Genomic DNA, 22,697 nt, shown 5'->3' with positions numbered 1-22,697 from the left:
GGACGTAGTGATATTGCAGGTTTTTGACACTTCCGGGTTGGCTTCATTTTTCAGGGCCGGTTGCTACGTCCATCTTTTATACAGTCTATGGTGTTAACTGCACAGCTGAGGTCAGGATTCTGGAGAGCTGTGTTCAGTCACTGAGGCACAGCTTAGTTGTTGCTGTATGGTCAGTAAATCCTTCCAAACGGAGAGACAAAAAACAACTGAGAGCAATAAAATTCCTCTCCATGTGTAACAGGGTCAGTGATGCAGCAGTGGTTTTGGGTCAAATATATATATGCAGTATTTGTAGTACATAATATACCAATTTGTTTTGTTGTTATTTTATGTATTGTTATAATTATATAACGTTTGGTCTGCCTCTTAGTTGTGTGGAACCTTTGCTGTGGGGGTGGTCCTGGTACCCCTACGTACACTTTTGGCCCCCCATCCCGTCCCATAGCTGAGCTTTTCCTGCCTTACCTCTGTGTTCTGTACAAGAGGGGTTCAGATTTTGTGAGTTGACGGAAGATTTTGTATGTTTTTTTTGTTTGTTTTTTATCGGCTGTCAAGCTGTCCAGGTCTGTAATAAACGGAGATCGTCTCCAAAAGAGTCTCCTCGACGCAGAGCGCTGAATCCACCAGTTACACATGGTTCACATGTTGTGGTTATTAACGGAGGTCAATCAGAACACTTACAATGATTTACAGAAGTCTGTGATAACGATGTTAAAACTTAAAGAAACATACAGAAGTTTAAGCAACTGATACCATGTGTTTTGTCTGATAAAACCAACTCTTGTCATACCTAGTTTATCTTTCAAATGTTAAACTTCATTGACCCAAAGTCACCTGATGCTGCTTTCCCCAGCGGGATGCTTGTAGGTGTGTGCATGTCGGTTGGAAATAGCTCTAAAATAAGAAAAAAATAATTCTGCAGTTGTTCTAAAGTATTCTCTATATATCTGCTAGAAACGACTCACACCAGAAAATATTTTTGTCAGAGTTTGGAACTGAGGTTTGATTACTCGGGTTGAAAGCAGCAGCATATGCCCATTGTCGTACCAACTACAGCACCCAAGCAGAATTTCCGATTTCTTCCTATTTATAGATGTGTCTCGTGTATCTTTTAGCAGCAGGAAAAACACTTTTTTTTTTTTGCACTTTACATTTAGGGAGCATGTATTTGCATTTCAAGACATTGTGCTCATTACAGGGAATTTTGGAGACCAGGCACTATTGTTACATGGCTGAAACAGTCTAGTTGAAACAGCGAGATGCAGTCACTGCTAAATTCATTTATACAGTGGCATCGCTTGGCGTAGCTGAAATCCCCTCCAGGGATGAAGAGTGACATGGAGGAGGCTCTAAATAAGCCCACCATTTTTATATTGTTCTTATCACATGGAAATCCAATTTTTGTTCATTACTTTGACTGAAAGTTTCCAAGTTCTGAGCTCGGCAGACTTCACGACCCAAGTGATCATATATTCAAAGGACTGCATACCTTTAAAAAAAAAAATACATGCATCAATCAGCAAGTTTTCTTCAGTTCCTGAACAGTTGACTTTTGGCAGATAGAGGATTTCATCCTTTAGCTATAATTTCAGGAATCTCTGCATTTCACCTTGAGTTCAGACGAGGGTTTGGCAACACTTTCATCACTGTTAAATCCAATTGGATCAATGCCCTCTGTTTTGATATCAATAAAAAACTACTCGAGGGATGGCAGTTTGACTGAATGATGAAGCCAAGTGAAATGCTAATTTAGGATTAGTGTCAGACAATAAATAAATGCGGCGAAATGGCTTTCATATCTATCTCTGCACTTCACCTTGAGATCAGACTGGGGTTTGGCAACGCTTTCATCAGCCAGCCCCGTCTGTTAACCCAACCTCCACGACTGTCTCAACAGAACTGTGTTGAAGAGCCCTGAGCAGTAATAGAATAGTTCAACAGCCCTGGCATCGGTTCCGTTTTGCACTGTATCAGCAGTGTTCTTTACTTACTGTGCGTGTGCCCGTGTGCTTAATCAGTGTTTTGGTATGTGGGGCCATTATGGTAATGATAAATACTAATTTGCAGCTGTTGATGAGGAGCTCTATTGATGTTGTTGTTTGGTGTCATTGACGAATTCAGAGCGGGAAATAAGGTGCAGCAGGTGAAGCTGCTGTCAGACTGATCCCCCAAAGCCTGAAGTATGTGTTGTTTGTGCTGCGCTGTTAGTCGACTGCGTATCATTGCTCGCTGTAGATCCTCCTTTGAGTCGCTGTGACTCAAGCAGTTTAGGTTTTAGGATTCATTTAAAAATGTTATTGATCACTTTTAAGGCGCAAGTAAGGGCAGCGATGCAGCCAAACATCCGGAGCCAGGAGGGCCCACGGGGCTGTTTCAAAGTACAACCTTAACTCTTCTCGATTTAATATGGCTGCTATTATAAAACACCGACTCAGTCACTTTCATCTTAGATTTAAGTAGCTTTTAGACATCAGAAAACACCTTGAGTCTTCCTATTTATTCCTCTGCCTTTCATTAATTCTCCGAGGCCTAATGGCATGTTCTTACATTAGGTGCAATTAAAATATATATTTTCTTCAATGTATTGTTCCAATATTGAGCTGCCAGCATTAATTAACGAAATAATTATTAAAGGCAGTGAACAGTATCTGAGCGAGTTTCACCCTCGCCGAGCTTACAAGGAAGAAAATGAACATGTGCTTTATTGAGTCTGTGTTTGTGTGCATGTGAGTGTGTATTGTGTGTATTGTGTGTGTGTGTGTGTGGCCCTGGTCATCCCAGGGGGATAAAATAATTAAATATCCTAACAGTATAATTGTGTGTCAGTGTGGATTAATAAACCAAAAAGTGCATTAAAGCCATTTATGAACTATATCATATATGCAGTTACTCATAAAAGAGACACTAATGCAGCCATTTGCTCCTTTTTATTTCCGCACACATTAACATATAATGCACATTTAAGACGCACACCCACCCACATGCATCCTAGCATAGAGCTACACCCACTTTCATGTAAGTTTTAGCTGGAAATATGCTGATTAGTTGAAACATTAAAGCAGCCTGAGCAGTTTTGAACCGGTCCCCCTCTTGTGACAAAACACCTCTGACCCCTTGAGGCATGTACAGGGGACCTCTGGGGGTGTCCTGTGGTGTTTGGCACCAGCAAGTTGGCACCAAACATGAGGTTATTAGGTGGAGATCTGTGGATCGGACTTGTTCTTTTGCATCTGAAACTGAGGGATTAATTGTCCAAATTTCACAGGGTGATTGTTGATGAGGTTTATTATACTATAGCCAAAGACACGTTATACAGATGATGAGGCGTAATTATACTAATGAGTATCAGGATGACGATTACTGATAATTTTAACCAAACAGCAATAATACCACTGAAACGAACCATCGATAACATCTGAACGTTTCATTCTGTTCTTGCAGTTCGGAGTAAGCGGGATCACCAGTTTCCTGGAGTTCACCGACAACGGCACTAACCCCAATATCTTCTTCGAAATCCTGGGAACGAACTACGGAGAAGACAGGGGACGTGGAGTCAGCAGGGTAAGTAGTTAAAACAAGAGTGTACTACCGTAGGTGAAGGGGGGAATCATTTCTGCTCAAAAGCGTGGAAGGGATTTGCATAATTCCTGGATTTACCAGGGAATTCCACCGCACCTGCTCTCTACATTATTTCATCCCATATTTATTCAGGCATTTCCTTCCTTGTGCCTGTCACCCTTGCATAACAGAGTACAGTCCTGCTACTTTTCTCTATTTAATTCTGAATTCTTCTGTGACAGATTTCTTTTTCTTTTCTTTCTCTTTTTTTCTCCCCCCTGAACCATCAATAATTCTAGCAGAACAAATGCAAAGAAGAAGCAGTTAATGCGTCTTTACGTTCTTTGTTTTCGCACGCCGGTTGCTTATTCGTTTTTCCGTATGTTCCTTCATGCACCAGCTAGATACAGCATCAGCCCAGCAACTCACCTCCCCTTCAATAAAGCCTGGTGTTAATTGGATTAATTAGGAGCATTTTCAAGTGGTATTTGGTAATGATACACGCATAATGAATTTTAACAGGCCTCATGAAAGACAGCCCTCTCCCTCACAGCCACGCACACATATTAATCACACTGTTGGGTTGTGTGCACTTGTGTGTGTGTGTGTGTTTTGTGAGAATACTGTATATTCAGTGACTGATGCCAGGAACTCAAATCTAGAATGTAGATGAATGTAATAATAATAATACATGATAACATTATGTATGTTTCAGTTGCTATATTTGAACAGAACACTTCTAAGCAAACCTTCTTGAAATATGTCAGTACAGTCGTGACTCGATAATCCGACCCTTAACAATCCAAAACGTTGCTATTCGACAGGTTTTTAGGAAAAATGAGCGGAACCCATTAAAAATAGCCTTAACATACCGACAGCCTTGGATTCCGACTCCAACATGACATTTTATGTCACAAATAAAGATAACAGTGTATTATCTAACTGAACAATCCGACAGATTGGCTACGTTCAGACTGCAGGACTTAATGCTCAATTTGGATTTTTTTGTGAAATCCATTTTTATTTTTTTTGCGAGTTTGTTCACATTTCCAATTAAATGCAGCTTGTATGTGATCTGCTGTGTGAACTTCAAAAGTGTCCCGCATGTTCAGAAATGGACATGTAGCCCTGAAATGTTGAGCGTCTCACTTGTCTCCAGGCGTGGGTCAGTCGGGTTACAATTACTTTATACTCGCGTTATGTTTTGCTATCTTCCGTGCTAATAACTCACCACAACGGCAGGACAGTTCAGCAGCTTTATTGGCAGCCCAGACCAACATAGGCTCACCGCGCTTCACTCTCACCCTTCACCCCGTCCCTCCTTTCTAAGCGCTGTACTAAAACAATAGCAGGTAGGAACCAACATTTGGGACATAGAGCAGGGCAAGAAGTAAACATAAAATAACAACATATCTGACTAAATACTTAGTGAAATAAGATATAAGGCACCACATAATTTAATACAAAAATAATAAACAAATTTAGCAAAGGCAAATGAATATAATTATACAAAAATCTAATGTTACATTAGGATATGCATCCTTAATTATCATGAAAAGATCAGATACAGGTTGCATAGGAGAAAAAAAAAATTGGATTGCCGACCGCGCCGAATATTCATTGTTAGTTGGGCCTGAATATCCAGAGACCACAAAGTGCTATTGGGACCAGCCCTACTAGTTATTATAACAACTATGAACAATAATTAGCAACAAATGAGCCTTCAAGCATCAAGCCCTCCTTGTATCTCGATCTCCGTCTTGACAATCCGACATAAAAGAAGGTTTTACATTTAGTGTCGGATTATCGAGTCACAACTATATGTTTGAACAAAGACAGCATGGACACCTTTGTTCTTACAGTTCAGGTTTCTTAACATTCCCTCTGATAGAAGACGGGTTTCCCGACACGAATGAATGTTCATATAAAAACAGTGGATATGGGTTAGGATTAGAGAGACGTATCAGACTCACACCTGTGATGCCTTTATCCTCGTGTATTCCTGTTGGAAGGAGAGACATCTGCGCGCACAGGTTCGGCACATTCACTTCCACGAATAGCAGCGCAGGAAAATAAGACCCCCTGAAACACACACTCGCAGCGTGTCTGTCCTCCACACCAGAGGGATCTTTTTACAGATAACAGTGGGCTGTGATTATGGATAATGTGGTGAGACACCGACATAACACAGCATGCCATCACAGACAAAATTAATCTTTAAAGCACAGCATAATTACATTAACGCACAATTCCCTAATCAGAGAGCATAATTACTTCTGAGGGAATTAAAGCACTTGTTATACAGTATTCCTGCCACAGTCTCCCTTAATACTCTGAACATTTGTTGGTCTGTCATTGGGATTCAATTAAATTCATACATGGCATAAAATGACTAAAGAGGGGCCTGGTATTCCTCTCAGAGCGCTTGTGTAGTCGCTTTCAGCCGAATCAAGCCTTTCCACATGGTGCGGCGTCCTCTGAAACGGTGTTCACACTGAGCATCTAACCAGCTATAAAGGCCTGGCAGATGTATGTCAGACTGGAGAAAAAGGTTAGCGAAAATAGCCAGCCTCTAACCACCCCACCACTGAGAAGGAAAGCCAGAGAAAAAGTCTTGTCTGACCCAGTATGTGTGTGGATAAATGTGTGCAGAGGAAAAGCTTAAAAAAAAGAAATGAAAACCCTGGGATAGCAGTCGAAAATAATGGCGAGCTTCTCTCTCGCTGCTCAAACATTCCATTACCCACGATTCCCAAACGTAGCTGCGAGTATGTTACGGAAAGGTCGACTTTTAAGCACAATATCAATTCAAAGCCGCCGCGATGGAGAAGGACGAGAGCTGTTATATGTGCAAAATTGTTTCTCCCGTCACCTCTGCATCGTGAGCACAGGTGAAAGGTGACTTCATACCTCAGCGTGCGTTATGAAAAGCAACCCTGCCATTTTCATTTTAGTAATGGCTTGAACGGCGATACTTTTGTCTCTCACGGTGCGTGATTCAATTATTCAAAACTCATGTGTGAATTGGGAATCGCCAATCCCGTGCAGTGCAGATGGCTACTTATTACAATGCGTCCAAATGGTGCAGTCCAATATGGCCAACGGTGTTTCCTGCCGATCCAGGAGCGTATTACCATCCCAATAATGTGAAGTGCTCAAGACGAACAACAGATATCCCTGTAGGACCTGTGCAAACTGAACCAGCAAGTGTGTGAGATCTTTTGTTTTAATTCTTTATAGCAGCCAGTGATGAGGGAGGCTGTCAGGAAGACCCAGACAGTGTATATTTCTCAATTCCGGCTGGCGTTTTATAAACATTAATAATGGCAGAGTAACCAGAGCCAGCAAATAAAAGGACTTGGAACGGCTTTTTTATTCATTTTTTTTTTTACAGATTGCCAACAATGTCCCTCAATTTCATAGGCTGGGGATCAGTTATATTTCAATCAGACAGAAAATGGTTCATTATTTGAGCAGCTGCTGGATTATCTTTGTCGTGCATTTAACTTGGAAAGATTCCTTCATGTAAGTGCGCCGCTCGGTGCTGCACCATTTCCACATCCCGCCCCGTACTTAACATTCCCCATGGTCACGGGACGGAAGCCTTACCTGCTAAATATTTGATCCCGAGCATTCCTTATAAGAACCTTTGTTCAATAATTTAGCCTTTATTCTGTGGTAATTGTGTGTTTTACCAGTTGCAGACACTGAGGTTTCACCCGGCAGTGACCTTTTTCCTAGAAGAGAGAGAGGAAAAAATTCAAACTTCTGAACCGAATAGAAAAATTACCATCAGTTATTTAACTGAATAAATTATACATCATCTTTGTCTTTCTCCCCCACACCCAGACCATGTACATTAATGTTCATAACATATGGAGTCAAATGTATTTTTCTTGTATCCCGTTCTCATTGTAAATTATGGACAGCAGGCCCCCCAAAGAGCAAACTGACATTGCAACCAGTGCGACACAAAGCGAGTGACCACAGCATTAACAGTATACGCATACTCCCCTAATTATGGTATTAGCGCTACGTTCTACTGAGAATACCACTTAACCTGAGCTTTCTTTCCTCTCCCCCTTCACTGTTCTGGCTCCTCTTTGAGTCGTCTTATCCCTGCTAAAAGTCTCATTAATGACAAGCACACAGTGAAGTATTTTTTTTTTTGTTTTTTTTCCCTGCTAAAAGTCTCATTAATGACAAGCACACAGTGAAGTATTTTTTTTTTTGTTTTCCTATCTTACCTTAATTAAGTGATTCTTCTGAGGAACTCTTTCTTTCTGTACAACTTCATGTGATCTTCCTCTCCTCCCTCCGTCCTGCCTGCCGTTTCATGAGTCCCCCACCTCTTCCCAATCTGCGTCCACCTTTTTTTTTTTTCAATCCCCATCATACTTCACACATATGCATACAGTTGTGTAGTGATAATGATAATAGCAGACAGCTGAGATCAGTCATAATTATTACTGCTACACTGTGGTAGAATTGGCTTTCTGCTCCATTAGCTTCAGTGGCTATACACAGGAGCCTATATCTCTCTCTATATATACGTCTACGGGCATGCCAGGCTCCACTGATCTCTTACACAGAGGCGACAAGTCTGCCATGTGTAATTGCTTCGTTAGCTATCTGCGACATCTTAAATGACTTCACAGAGGGGGAAAAAAAAAAAACGGCATCAAATGCTTTCGAACAAGCGCGGTATAAAAGGCTAACTGAGGAGATAAGGGAAGGGATGGGCTTGATGTAAAGGTAAAAAGGAAACAGGAAGAAGAAGAGCGTGAGAGGAGACGGATGACCTAATCCTTATAGATTCCATACAAGAGATAGAAACAGCAGCACAGGTCATAATCGAGTCACCATCATTACGCTCTCACGTATGCTCGTGCCCTCCTCCTCCTTCGCTCGCATCAGCACATATTCTCCATCTTTTGGAAGAGAGAGAGACAGAAATATTCTTCCCCCTTTGCAGGAATCAATGACCTGTAAAAAGCCGTGTTCTTAAATTGAGGTCACCTTCAATTATCGTCTCCGGTCCCCCATCTGACATATGTGGTAAATTATGTTAAGTGACTTCAAAGAGTCAGTGGACCCTGGAAGCCCCTCACAGGCCTGTTATCATGTGAGAAAACATTTCCTTCCATTACATGTTTGGAAAGATTGAAAGACATTTTTTCTCTCTCTCTCTCTCTCTCTCATGTGATGGCTTAATGTGCTCACCAACTCAAATACACTTAATAGCTGCAGTCAGTCCGGAACGCGTGCGAGTCCATCATGCACACACACACACACACACACGTGCACACACACATACACACACATTTGCATAAATCTTCTGGCGTGTTTGGAAATGTTAAGCTAACCCCTTTTCGCTTTGCATGACAATTTGTGTCACTCGGCATGACCATCAGTACGTAACGCAGAGAAACGCTGGGTTTCCGCTGCTCCCTACGAGGCGCACACACACACACACACACACACACACACACACACACACACACAAGTACGCAGAGCAAATTTACTATCAAACAATTCACATTTCAACCGGGTTTTCAAACACAGTTAATTACTGTTGACAGAGTTTCTTTCATGAATTTAAGCTGAAGTGACACACAAAGCTGTTGTATTTATTTTTCATATAATATAACGGAGAACAGATGCGCTCCACAGACACGTGTTCACCTCTGGGTCGGGACGCCAAATCTCAATCGAGCTTTTGCGTCGTTTTGTCATTTTTGTGGGAGCACAAGTAGTGAATTTGTGTGAGCACCTGGTCCGCAACAAGAAGATGAGTCTTTTATTTAACTCGTTCTAGCTCTGCTTGGTTTATAGTACACAATAGTTTGTTCGGTTTTTACTTTTAGTTAGTGTTACAGTAGGATATGAGCTTATTTGGACTTTATAGTCCATGGGGGTCAATCATAATGTCTTTAACAACTATGAAAATACTAAAATATACCTAATGCATGGCCTTTGCATGTTTACATTTATTATTATTCTACATTTCTCTACTTTTTTTTGGAGCGGATACCAAGTCTTACACAACACAATATCCCAGGATAAAATAGCAGTCGACTGTTTTTTGTTCCTTCCCAACGACTCACCTGTTATTGGCTCACAGACTAATATCCTGTCGCTGGTGTCTGTTCAGATGTTCACAGTGCAGCAGGATTCCACTGAACTACTTCAGAGGTCACCTGTTAAAATCAAACATGTCAGAAATATGAGCAATGAGCCTTTACTGGACTGCTGTTCCAAACTACTGTTGACTTTGTCGTGGCTAAATAGAATTAATAACAACAGTAACGGCTCTGCAAGTGACAATAGGCGTCTGAACTTGTTTCGCCACCATAAGTATTATAATATGAAGAGTTCATTTGCAAAAACAGATAACTCCATCTTCACAAACCTTCAGAAAACCCACTTTTCCATCATTCACCTGAGACAATATCAACCAAACTTAAGTTATCTCTATTTTTGTCATTTCTACTGAGTCAAATCCACTCAACTTCAGTTTGATTAATATTATCTCAAGCAAACAACAAAAAAATAAGTTTTTGGAGTTAAATCGAGTGATCTGTTTTTGCAAATGAACTCTTCATATGCAGATAGAATGTTTACAATCACGTCTCCACAAAATTACATTTCTGCACTAAGCTGCGTTCTCAATTACACTTCGGAAGGAACGTACTTCTGCCTGATTACATTTCTGACGCATCACAAGTCAATTCAAATCAACATATATTTGCCATGTTTTTATTGCTTTCCTATTGAGCCTTTTCAGTCAACTCGTTATATATTAAATAGGGTGAGACTCGTCACCATGGCAACCCCGAAAATGAAAGAATAAAAACTCAAACATGTCTTTAAAGACATTTTCCTGAACCTAAACCTAACCAAAAAGAAAAAATGAAAATGAACTACAAAACTGATTTCTACGTATAACAGTCATACATGGGACGCGGACCCACATTTCCTGAGTGAGGGTCTTGTGCCAGCCTATACCTCTATCCTCCCCTCCTGCCCCCTTACCACGAGTACAACGTCATTGGTGCCAATATGTGTTTGTCTCCATATATTTTAAAATGAAGAAAAGGAATGCAATTTAAAGAGATTTATAGGAATTTAGCGGGGTTAAGGAGTTCTTCCTGAAGAGACATGACTCTGTGTATCAGATTTTAACTCCATAGTAAATCCTTAACTCTCAATCATACATGTCCGAAGATCACCACAATCACTCGGATACATTTTCTGCGAACCACGTAGAAATATTAGTGCCAATCCTTCTAGTAGATGTTAAAATATTGTTGTGTAATTTTTGGAGAGCTGCTGGTGTTTCTGCATGGTCAGGGGGTCAATAGAATTCTCTGGACACCATGACTGTTTTGAGTAGACATTCATGTTGCCCACACACATTAGATCATTCTCTGGACACCGTCAGTTTCACATCAGAATCGTTTGGCAGTCAATCCGGTATTTGTTTGGGTATTTCTGTCTAAACCACAGAGATGGACTGATAGAGCCCAAATTCAAGCACATAGTAGATAAAATGTAAAGTTTGTAAGAAGCATTTAAAGTAGATAGAACATATACATAGCTGTTTAACAATAAGGTTGTATTTCAGAACAAGCACAGTTGTGTTTTCAGAGCTAAGATGCTAAAAAAGACCTAAAGGCCAGATCAAGATTTTTGATAATATCAAATATGCTACGGTTGCTAACAAGGAAATTGGTATAATGAGGTGTTTATTAAATTCTGATTTTCCATGCACAGCATGTAGGTGTACAGCAGCCTCTCACACATGCTCCAATCATGGAACAAAACAGCTCTAAAGGGCAAGTGCACGTTAGCAAGCTCTATTTTAAGAAGGCTGGATGAGGGGCAACAACACCGGAACTGATTGTTGGAACTATGTAAAAAAGAAAAAGTCATGCAGGGTGAGATACAGAGGATGATGAGAGGCAGTTTAGAGACAAACACACCAGATGACATACATGGAGACGAGCATTATGCCAGACAGACAGTAAGTTAGAAAGGAAGCAGCATAGAATAAACAAATCACAGGGAGATAGAAAGCAAATCTGAGCTGAAACATGCAAAGAGTGAAGGGTGGAAAGATAGCGGCAGACGGAAAAAAAAATATCTCCAAGGGTAGAAAGATCCCCTATTTTCCGTCCTATTGGGTAGATTTGCATGAATCTTTATTCAGCGTGTCTCTCACACCTCCAGGCCAGGTGGGAGATTGCAAAAGGACGGAGGGGGCGGGAAGTGGAAGGAGTGGGGAAGCAGTCGGGATGCCTGGGCGAAGGGAAGGAACAGGAGGGAAGGACTGAGGAGCAGGGAGAGAAGAGAGGACGTCATTGATTTGTCCTGCCTCGCAGATTCTTTCCCCTCCGCTCCTCTCACCTGATAGCTGTGTGTTGGTGTGAGAGATTTTTATTATTATTATTATTATTTTATTTAAGGGGAAACCATCAGGGGTGATATTGAAGGACATCTAAACTTTTAAAGATGGTAGAATATGTGATATTTATCAGCATTTCATCAATTATTATCATTTTTAAATCTTCCTTTAAAATGCACGATTAACACGCTACAAAATCTATTTGAATCCCGATTGTTCTATCATTGAAATACCAACAGTAGAAACCAGCCATCAACAGAACAAGTACTTCTACATTCAGCTTTGGTGTTTTCTGTTTGCCATTAAGTGCCTTCATTCATTCTTTTTTTTTTTCCGCTTTGGCTTATGTGTGCAAGAGCACTTCAGCTTAGTGTTTCGTTTAAAATTACACAAGATCCTGTGTTATTTTTTGACTCTCTGCCTTCTAACACCAGCTGCACATTAGTGAAAACAGCTAAGCCACTTCCGTACAAAGATAATGTAACAGCAAAGGTTTGATGTGTGGCGACCGGCTGGTTGTGTCCCCTTTAGAAACCGTCTGACATTTCGTGAACACACATGTCTTTGGTGGACTTAAATGAAGAGACTGACATTAGTTTCATCTGTTTGTGTTCAGCACATAATGTATATATTTAAGATGTGGGCCAGCCAGTACAGAGGAAATGCTTCTCTCGCTCTGTCAAAGGTGCCTCCAACAAATTCTGCATTAATACTTGTAGATAAAAAGAGGAAGACATCTGATTAGTTTGGTTTTTTTCCCAGCTGATGCTCGGATGTATTGGCAGCGAAAAAAAAAAATTATTGTTTCTGTTTTGACTGAGATGAGCTGTTTCCTCTTGTTTTGTTATAGACTAATCTTGCTGCTGAACTAAAAGAGATTAAACTGATATCGATCTGCTCATTTAACTCTCAGTCAGGTGGCAAACAAGCATATTTCCCCCAAATGTTGAGGTATTCCTTTAAGGCTTCTTATCTGCTATCCTGTCCTTTTTTCTGAAGTGTGGATAAGGCAGGAGCACTAAATAGACTTTTTTTTTTCTCCCCAACCTTTGTGATAACGGCTTTTACCCTTGTGAACTCATGAATACTTGAGTGTTTGCAAGCTTCCTCTGTGGCCTGATTGATGACACCGATTTGTTTTAGCTGGAGGGCTGCGTCTGTCATGAGTGAACACACGTGCACCCGCCAGCAAAACTTCTAATATTCCGGGTGACCACTGCACAGCGGACACTGGGAGCTAATTGAAGCTGATGAACTGCCCCCGCCGGCCTCCTTGGATTAGCTCAAGTGTGGCACCGAATAGAAAAGAGAAACTTTAGAAAGGCAAGAGACGCAGATAAGTGAAGCAAACGAATGTGAAATTGCGAAGGAGTGTGAGACAGCATTTTTAACTACTACCTGCTGTCACACAAACCCCATTGGGAAATTCATTGAGGTGCCAAACAAAAACATCCGTTGTGTAAACAGTATGGGTAACACTAAACACTAGCCCGGCAGCCACTCGTCTGCTTCTCTGTTTGTTGAGACAAGCCAGGAGAAGTTTTATTCCCCTGGTGCGCCACTGTCAATCCCGTCTCATGTCTCAGCACAAGACGGATTCTGTGCAGCGACATAAGGATTGTTAAGAAAATGCTGCTGCTGGCTGCTGGCTGCATGTGCAGGTTCTGCTGTAGTATTATTATTATTTAAAGAATTCTGGAGTTGGAAACAGAATCTTTTTGGAAGGAAAGATGAAAGAGTAGCAGTGCTATTGTGTGGGCATTTTTTTTTCATTTTGGTCCATACCTATTTCTGGAATACTGCAATTGTCTTTATAAACCGTGTGTTCCTGAAAACAAACCGAGGAAGAAATCAGCATTATAAATCTCCGGTGCCAGCCCTCCTTCCACCGACCTCCCCTCTACCCTTTTGATTTGCACTGAAGTACGAGATGCCCCCGTCTGCATTTTAACAGGAGCCATGTTTGCCGCTGAGCTCTGACATTGTTGATTCTGGTGGACAGAAAGCAGCCATACGTCTGTGTTTTGCCAGCAGTCGTAAATCGTTTAATTTCTTTATTCTGCAAATCGCTTTTTCATTCTTTAGGCCTCGATTGGACCGCTGATGGCATTGATGCAGGGAGATTGCTGGTGAATCTGTCTTTGTCTGGGGTGTCATGTTTTTAAATTCAACACTGAGAGAGAGAAAGAAAAGATAAAGATGGAAGATAAAGGTTCAGCTGTGAAGCCTGCTGGTCTGAGTGCTATGGAAAATAGTGGGAGGACAGTAGGATGGATACAGGGAGGGAGGAAAACAAAAAAAAAACCAAGAAGCATCAATGTTTAAGCCCTCAAGCTAATGTTTTTTATTTAAGTCAGAGGGATGTATGGATGGATGAGTACAGAAGGGAAAGTGATGGATGGGCACAAGTAGGGGGGAGGGATAGGGAAATGACGTGTGGGTTGTCAGTCCTTGGGTTAATCTTTGCTTATGTAGTGGATGGATGGATTGATGGATGGATAAATGGATTGACAGAAGCAGGGATGTGAAGGAGAGATAAGGGGGGAGGCCTAATTGCCTGTGACCCGGTTGTAAACATAGCACTGTTAAGGTGGCAGCTCAGGATGACTGAGGTGGCAAAGGGATGCGAGGGAGAGAGCGGCGACACCAAGGTTGTGTCCTTGTGTTTAAGCAGAGCTCTGGGAAGAGGGGCAAGTGACCCCGAAAACAGAGGAGAGGAAGGACATCAGCCAGAAACCTTGAGGCGCTTCAGGGTCAGATATTAAGGATTAGAGAACAAGGAAGAGATTAAGCGAGGTGAATCATAATATATGGAAAGAAGGGTAAGCGCCTACAGAGGGGAATATACCACAGATTCAGTCTTAATACTATTGCTCTTGCAAGGATAAAAAATAAAATAAAATATCTGAGTTAGGGTGATCCATAAGATTTTTTTCTCACGGAAGAGGTCTAGTTTCTTACCTGGGAAGGATACCATCAGGCTTAAGCTCAGTCTGAGGCAAAGCTGCTCAGGTAGGAAAATTTTATGAGGAATATGAAAGAGATTGAGGTGGAGATACCAGGAGACAGGAAGTAAAAGTACAGATGTAGATACCGAGGTACAAGGGAAGAAAAACAGATTAGTTCAAAGAGATTTTTTTTCTTCTTCAACAGGCTTTTCTAGTCCGACCTCACAATAGGGAGAAATCATGAACCACCACAGCAGTCTCCGTCATGGTGGCCCATCGCTAGCTACACAAACGCCCTAAAACCACCTCGACCATCCACCACATTAAAAATTCAAACACTGGGCGCCTGGATAGCTCAGCGGGTAGGGCAGGCGACCCATGTACAGGGGCTATAGTCCCCAACGCAGCGGACCGGGTTCGATTCCAGCCAGCAGCTCATTTGCTGCATGTCATCCCCCCACTCTCCTCCCCATGTTTCTCTGTCTGTCTTTCACTTTCAACTATCATTAAAGGCGGAAAAGCCCAAAAATAAATCTTTAAAACAAAAAAAAAAACATTCAAACAAGTGAAATAGCAAGCACAGAACTACTCAATTAACACTTTGGATTTGAACATTAACATTCAACCTCCTCTTTGGGTCTCGGCGGTATTAAACGCAGCAAACGAGCTGCAGTCTTCCATCTCAGTAAACAATAGGAGACTCCACCTGATGGCACAGTCTGGTGTGACGGCAAATCTACATTTTTCTGACATGCTTGTCCCATGTATGGCTATAATCAGTTAAATTATGAATTGCAATTAACCAATAATCATTTCCAAACTTACATAGATGGTTTTCTTTCCCATTAAAATAATCCCTTCCTGCTGTAAAACGGCTTAGATGTAACCCTCCGCTGTCACTTTCATCTCTAAGGTCTCCCACCTCTTTCACCTCCCACCCTTCTCCACTCGCAGCACCTCGAGCACAACCAGCTCCCCTGTGACTCTGCTCAAACACTCAAACTACTTCTGCACCACACAATGGCAATTTGTAATATTGGAGTATTTCAGACCTGGATTCTGAGGACACAAAAAAGTACCACCCCACCAGCTGACAGGATTGGCTCCTTTGCTTTGTTGCATATAAAACCCCAGAAATCTGAATCTGTGTGTTATCGGTACACTGCTGTCTTATAGTAGAAATGCTTCGCTATTGTGTTGAATGCTCAGTTCGCTCATGATGTTTCTCTGAGCCATATGGACACGTTAACAAGATAAGAAACTCCATCTTCACCAGAGGGGAGGCTTTAATCATGCAAATTAGCCGTATCCTTGATCAGCAACAGGAAAAGGGTGAAAAGAAATAACACGGCACAGCTAAAAAAAATTAAGTTGTGTGAGGAGAACTGGTGGCAAATGGGACAGGTGTCTTGGTGAGTAAGTGCCATTATCTAACGCTACTTTACTTCACCATGAAATTGGAAAATTTCCCATAAACTTTCCCACATTTTCTTCAATTTAAATCCGTGCTGGCTCTGCGACAAATATTACCGCTGGCGCCCGCCGAAGCACAGGCTGCCGCTGCGATGATGGAGCTGATGAAGGAGGAATGTGAATTGATGTAACTCATCAGCACATCGGTTCTCACGCGCTCCTGGTTTCGACATCCTTTCCTTAACCGCGTTATATTACCCGACATTCCTCCTGTCTGAAACTAGCGACCGCAGTCACAAATTCACCACTAAAATCCCGTCATCCCACGACGGCAAAAAAAAAAAAAAGTCTACTTTCCCGCTGCAGCTCCGTCCTCCGTCTGAAAATATAAACACTCTTGTACAAACAGTGTATTCATTTCAAACCGTTCCCACAATTCCCCGAGTGTACAGTTGATAAGGAATTCAATTGGTCATTACTCTCTCGTAAATTCAGAGACAGTCAAGCGCGCTGAGGAGAGGGTTACGGAAACATGGAGCAGCTGCGTGACTTCGGTTCTTTGGTATAATCCTGCCTCTAGAGGCCAATCACGGCCTCTTCACTCTTCCACTGAATAATCAGTAAATATTGGCCCAAAGCTATTAAAAACAGCAGCCAATTATTCCCCTTATAATTACTAAGACCTCATTTTCAGTATGAAGTTTTTTTTTTTTTTCATAATATATACACTTACCATAATAAGATTTCCCCAGGCAACAGTTAACTCCCTAAGACCCGCTTTACTAAGAAAATCTCAGTCAGGAAACAATATTTTTTCCGACCCACCCATCATGTTTTGGTCCAGGATTTAAAGCAGGCGCACCATCAGCCCGCACCACTCATCATTAAAGCTGCAGCTCGTCCTGACACAAGGGAGTGTAAAACTGCATATGTATGTTGTTTCTCAAAGCGCGGACACACGTCTTTTGTGGGTTTTCTTGCCTTTCACCCGGTGTATGCTGCCATGGCATGTAGACCCTTAAAACCCATGAAAAACAGCCTTAACATACCGACAGCCTTGGACTCCAACATGACATTTTATGTCACAAATAAGGATAGCGGCGTATTATCTAACTGACCAGTCCCACAGATTGGCTACGTTCAGACTGCAGGACTTAATGCTCAATTCGGATTTTATGTTCCAATTAAATACGACTTGTATGTGATCTGCTGTGTGAACTTCATACGACCCAAAAGTGTCCCGCATGCGTAGAAGAGGACACGATGACGTCACAAACAGCGAGCATGCTCAGTGTTTATGGAAGTAAACATGGATGGTGGCGGCGGTGGGGAAGCCGCCACTGATGGTGGAAACAGAAGTGTGACCGCTAACTAAACTAGCATCAGCAGCCAAGTATTTAAGCCAATATTTTTCTAAATTTTTCTAAATTTACACTGTACATATAACTTACACTGTATATATAACTTATCTTATTTTATATTGAAATCTCTTCTATTTTATTTTTTGCTCTTTATTTTTGTTATTTATTTTATGTTGCACTGAAGGAGCTGCTCTTAATCTCATTGTACATGTGTATAGTGACAATAAAGGCATTCTATTCTATTCTAAGTACTGCCTGTGCGTTCCCTGACCACGCCAAATAGTCTGATATTCATCATTAATTGAGCCCAGAAAGTGCTATTTGAACCAGCCCTATAGTTATTATAACAGCTATGAGCAATAATTAACAACAAATGAGCCTTCCAGCATCAAGCCCTCCTTGTATCTCGACCTCCGTCTTGACAATCCGACAGCCTTGCTATCCGACATAAAAGAAGGTTTTACATTTAGTGTCGGATTATCGAGTCACGACTGTAGATGAAGAAATCAAACTGTACTGACTGCAGGTTATTTACTAATCAAAACATTGTGTTGGTCCAGTTGCTGCAACACCTCATCCTTGGAAGAGAAATTTTTTTAAAAAGCACATCCTGTGAACATCTACTGTTCTGCTGACAGGTGTTTTTCAAAATTTCTCTTGAATACAATTTTATCTGTCAGTGTTCAACTCTAAAAATACGGAAATTAATTTTTCTTTANTGTCACAAATAAGGATAGCGGCGTATTATCTAACTGACCAGTCCCACAGATTGGCTACGTTCAGACTGCAGGACTTAATGCTCAATTCGGATTTTTTGTTCCAATTAAATACGACTTGTATGTGATCTGCTGTGTGAACTTCATACGACCCAAAAGTGTCCCACATGTGCAGAAGAGGACACGACGACGTCACACGCAGTGAGCGTGCTCAGTGTTTGGGGAAGTACACGCGGATGGTGGCGGCTGTGGGGAAGTGCCGCCGCCACCGATGGTGGAAACAAAAGTGAGACCGCTAACTAAATTGGCATCAGCAGCCAAGTATTTAAGCTAATATTTTTCTACATTTTTCTAAATTTATACTGTACATATAACTTACACTGTATATATAACTTATCTTATTTTACATTGAAATCTCTTCTATTTTATTTTTTGCTCTTTATTTTGTTCTTTATTCTATGTTGCACTGAAGGAGCTGCTCTTAATCTCATTGTACATGTGTATAGTGACAAGAAAGGCATTCTATTCTATTCTAAGTACTGCCTGTGCGTTCCCCGACCACGCCAAATAATCTGATATTCATCATTAATTGAGCCCAGAAAGTGCTATTGGGACCAGCCCTATAGTTATTATAACAACTATGAGCAATAATTAACAATAAACGAGCCTTCCAGCATCAAGCCCTCCTTGTATCTCGACCTCCGTCTTGACAATCCGACAGTCTTGCTATCCGACATAAAAGAAAGTTTTACATTTAGCGTCGGATTATCGAGTCACGAGTGTAGATGAAGAAATCAAACTGTACTGACTGCAGGTTATTTACTAATCAAAATATTGTGTTGGTCCAGTTGCTGCAACACTTCGTCCTTGGAAGAGAAAATTAAAAAAAAAAAAAAAGTACATCCTGTGAACATCTCCTGTTCTGCTGACAGGTGTTTTTCAAAATTTCTCTTGAATACAATTTTATCTATCAGTGTTCAACTCTAAAAATACGGAAATTAATTTTTCTTTATCTTTTATCTCTTTATTTATTTATTTTTTTGATGCCCCTAGTTTCATTCCGCACACATGCGCTCACACCATCTCAGGCTACCGGAGGACTGAATACCAAACAATCATATCATGGGATAATCTGCGAGTGAATCACCACATGCCTACAGTAGATTTTCTCATACCCTTAATAAGCATCGGCAAGAAGGATTTACAGTGTGTACGTTCCTGTCTGTGTTTATGTGTGTGCTTGCACATGCTAAAGTGATTACAGTGGTGGGGGGGCAGATTTGCATTGGTTTGATATGTTATCCATCTTTCCCTCCCTTTTCTTTCACCTCTCGTCAGGCCTTCCTCTCTCATTTCATTTCCTCTCCTCTCATCTAATTCTGTACCGCACACACTCACTCTCTCTCTTTTTCCACCTTCCCCAACTTCCCAGTAGGCGCCTTTAGCACCACATCTCGCTGAATTATATTAAGGTGTGACCATCCATCCTATTTCCCCGGTCTGGTTCACCGTGTTTTAAGTCTTCAGCCTCCGTTTCAGACCATGTCAAAAATATTGGTCATGTCAAATACATCTCTAAACCCTTCCTCTTTTTTTTTTTTTTTTTTCGTGTTTATCCTATTTTCTATTTAGCATTCTATTCACAACAAGTCAGCATTTTTCTAAATCCTGAAAATTGGCTTTTTGAAAAGCTCTCGTAATTGGACGAATTTGAAAATGCCAGTCTGACGTTGTGTGAATGATGAAAACAGCAGGCTCTGAAAACACAGGCATATGATTATCACCTTGTCAGCGTTCCACAGATATCGCCTAAGTGCTTTGGCTTAGCAGTAATGTTAAGCAAACACATTCCTGGCACCTCCGACTACTTGTGTGATTACTTATTTTGTGTGCTGCGATTATTCAGTAACACTTCAGCCAAGGAATTAGCTAAGATATACATGATTAACTCAGTATCAGTTCATTTGATTTAATTAACATTACCAAAGTGATGCTTCTGGTGTATGTATATGGGGAGATGTTGACTTATTTCTGGACAGAAGGGTTTGCCAGACAACTATAATACTATTGTGAGAGTGTGAGGAGGAACCTCAACCCAAATACAGCAACAAGAACTTATCTGGGGACAACACAAAGTCAAAATAGTTCCAATTAAATATTAACTGTTCTTATCTGGTTCAACTAAACCACACACACACACACATTGAAGGAATGCACCAGTGTAAATAATTTAAACTGCTCTGTGTTTTGGTTGGTCACTGTCTAAATGTAGTAGAACAAAGCAAAGTAATACAGCCACAACAGTCTATAAATCTAAAACAATGGTAGGTACTGTTTAGTGTAGAACTTGATCAACAAAACAGTTTGAGTAAAAAATAAATGTGGTGGTTTATGATTCACAGAAGCATGCAGTGATGGCTCTACCCCCCCAAAAAGTATTATTACCAGTACTGATACGAGTAGCCATTGTCCATTTCCAAATCCTCTATCTTAATGCCATACACCTCCTTTTTTCCCAAAAATGTCTTGCTGCATTTTTCCCTTTTACGACACGTTTTATTTTTCCGTCCCTCCCTCTCTCCTTCCTCCAGCTCCACTTTTCTCCCTCCATTTATCAGTTTATTTCTTGTCCCTTATGAGTGCCCTTGACAGAGCTACTCTTTCTTGTCTTCCCTATAATGTCCCTTCTTCTTCTCTCTCTCTCTCTCTCTTTCCTTTTTGCTCTCCCTCTCTTTTTCTCTGCCAGCTAGGCCTGCAGGCTTTCAGCAGCATTACAGCGTGTAAACCTCGGATTACAGCAGCCAGAGTCTGCCTAGCGCTGCATGCCTCTGTGGATCACAAATACACAAGTGTGCGAACACACACCCACCCACATGTCATTTACACATAAACATGCGAGATATTTGCATAGGCACAGACACACATGAACCTTACAGACAGAAGAATGTGCCTGTGTACGTAGCACACAGACGTCCTATGTACACAAACGGTGCTCACACACAAGCTTACTGTACACGAGCACTCTCCATAGAAAGTTCCTTAACTCCCTCTTTACTCCCCATGTCTCTACCAAAGCTAACTCGCTAGAGGATTAGCTCCCCTCTCCTCGTATGTGTTTGCCTAACTTCTCTACCGATTACTGCTCTTGTTTACCATACTTAAATCTGGCCTCCCTGCACTGTGTTGTGGGCCACCTACCTTTTTCCTAATGCAAGCTGTGAAGGACACATGCAACCCAATCAGCCACAACACTACAACCACTGATAGTTGATGTGAGTGACATTGATCTCCTCATTAAAATGCACAATGCAGCATTCTGCAGGGAAACCTTGGGTCCTGGCATTCATGTGGCTCTCATTTTGACATGTGTCTAATAGCGGCAGCTCTCCCAGACGGCGGTGACCTCCACCAGTAAGACAATGCGCATTGACGCGCCATAAAAACTGCTCGTCTCAAGAATTATGACACAGAAACCAAGGTGTTGAGTCACCCAATCGAGCATATGTGGGATTCACTGGAACAAAACCGTCCCGAAGAGTTTCCACCTCGCAGGATCTAAATGAGCCACTGGCAGTGTCCCAGAGTTGGACGCCACAGGGCACCCCCATAGGTCCATGCCTCAATGGGTCAAAGCAGTTAAAGCAGCACGAGGGGACCTACACAAGATGGTTTTATTCTTATGGCTGAATGATGTAAAGATAACACTTGAGGCCTTTCTCAGTATCGCCTGCTGGAATGCCCTTGGGGAAAATATTAAAACCATCCCCATCTCCTTGAAATTCTGTATACACTACTAATTTGCAACATGTCTGCATCAGCCCGGTCATACTTAATATACAGTATCTGTAAAAACATCAGCTGGCAGCGTATTGGATTCACTTTCCCTGCAATATCCGCTCTTGAAATACAGCTTGTGCTCGGAGCAGTTAAAGCATGATGAAATATTAAAAAAGGACTGAAAGAGACATGAACCAAAACATATTGGACCAAAAAAAAAAAAAAAATCGGTGGTAGATAAATGTAATTTCTCGAGGTCAGGGTTGCGTAACTTTGGTACTCCACAGTGGAATGTGCTCCTGCTGCCAGATGCCTCGTGTTAAATTATGAACGTGTACATCTTTGTGTGGCTAAACAAAGGATAACAAATTATGGAGCACTTATGTCGCTTAAACACAAACGTGAAGAGGGAATTCTTTGTAGGGTTTAAGGAGGATTTGCTCTTGTTGCCTTCAAGCCTTCTTCATATTGTGTCGGCTTGATGTCAGGATCATTATATAACTTTAATGTTTTGTTA

At 41.4% G+C, this 22,697-nt stretch overlaps 1 protein-coding gene across 1 annotated transcript in view; it reads left to right on the top strand.

Moving 5' to 3' along the window:
- grid2 (glutamate receptor, ionotropic, delta 2) overlaps positions 1-22,697 on the top strand; it is a 584,280-nt gene that overhangs the window by 407,992 nt on the left and 153,591 nt on the right. Inside the window, exon 8 of the mRNA XM_008279344.1 lies at positions 3,442-3,561. Within this exon, the coding sequence (XP_008277566.1) occupies positions 3,442-3,561 (120 nt within the window). The remainder of the gene's footprint in view (positions 1-3,441; positions 3,562-22,697) is intronic.

This window comes from Stegastes partitus, unplaced genomic scaffold (genome assembly GCF_000690725.1).
Source record: "Stegastes partitus isolate 25-593 unplaced genomic scaffold, Stegastes_partitus-1.0.2 Scaffold155, whole genome shotgun sequence".
Classification (NCBI taxonomy): domain Eukaryota; kingdom Metazoa; phylum Chordata; class Actinopteri; family Pomacentridae; genus Stegastes; species Stegastes partitus.
Note: the sequence above shows the minus strand (reverse complement) of the source record. Positions and strands in the feature narration are given on the sequence as shown.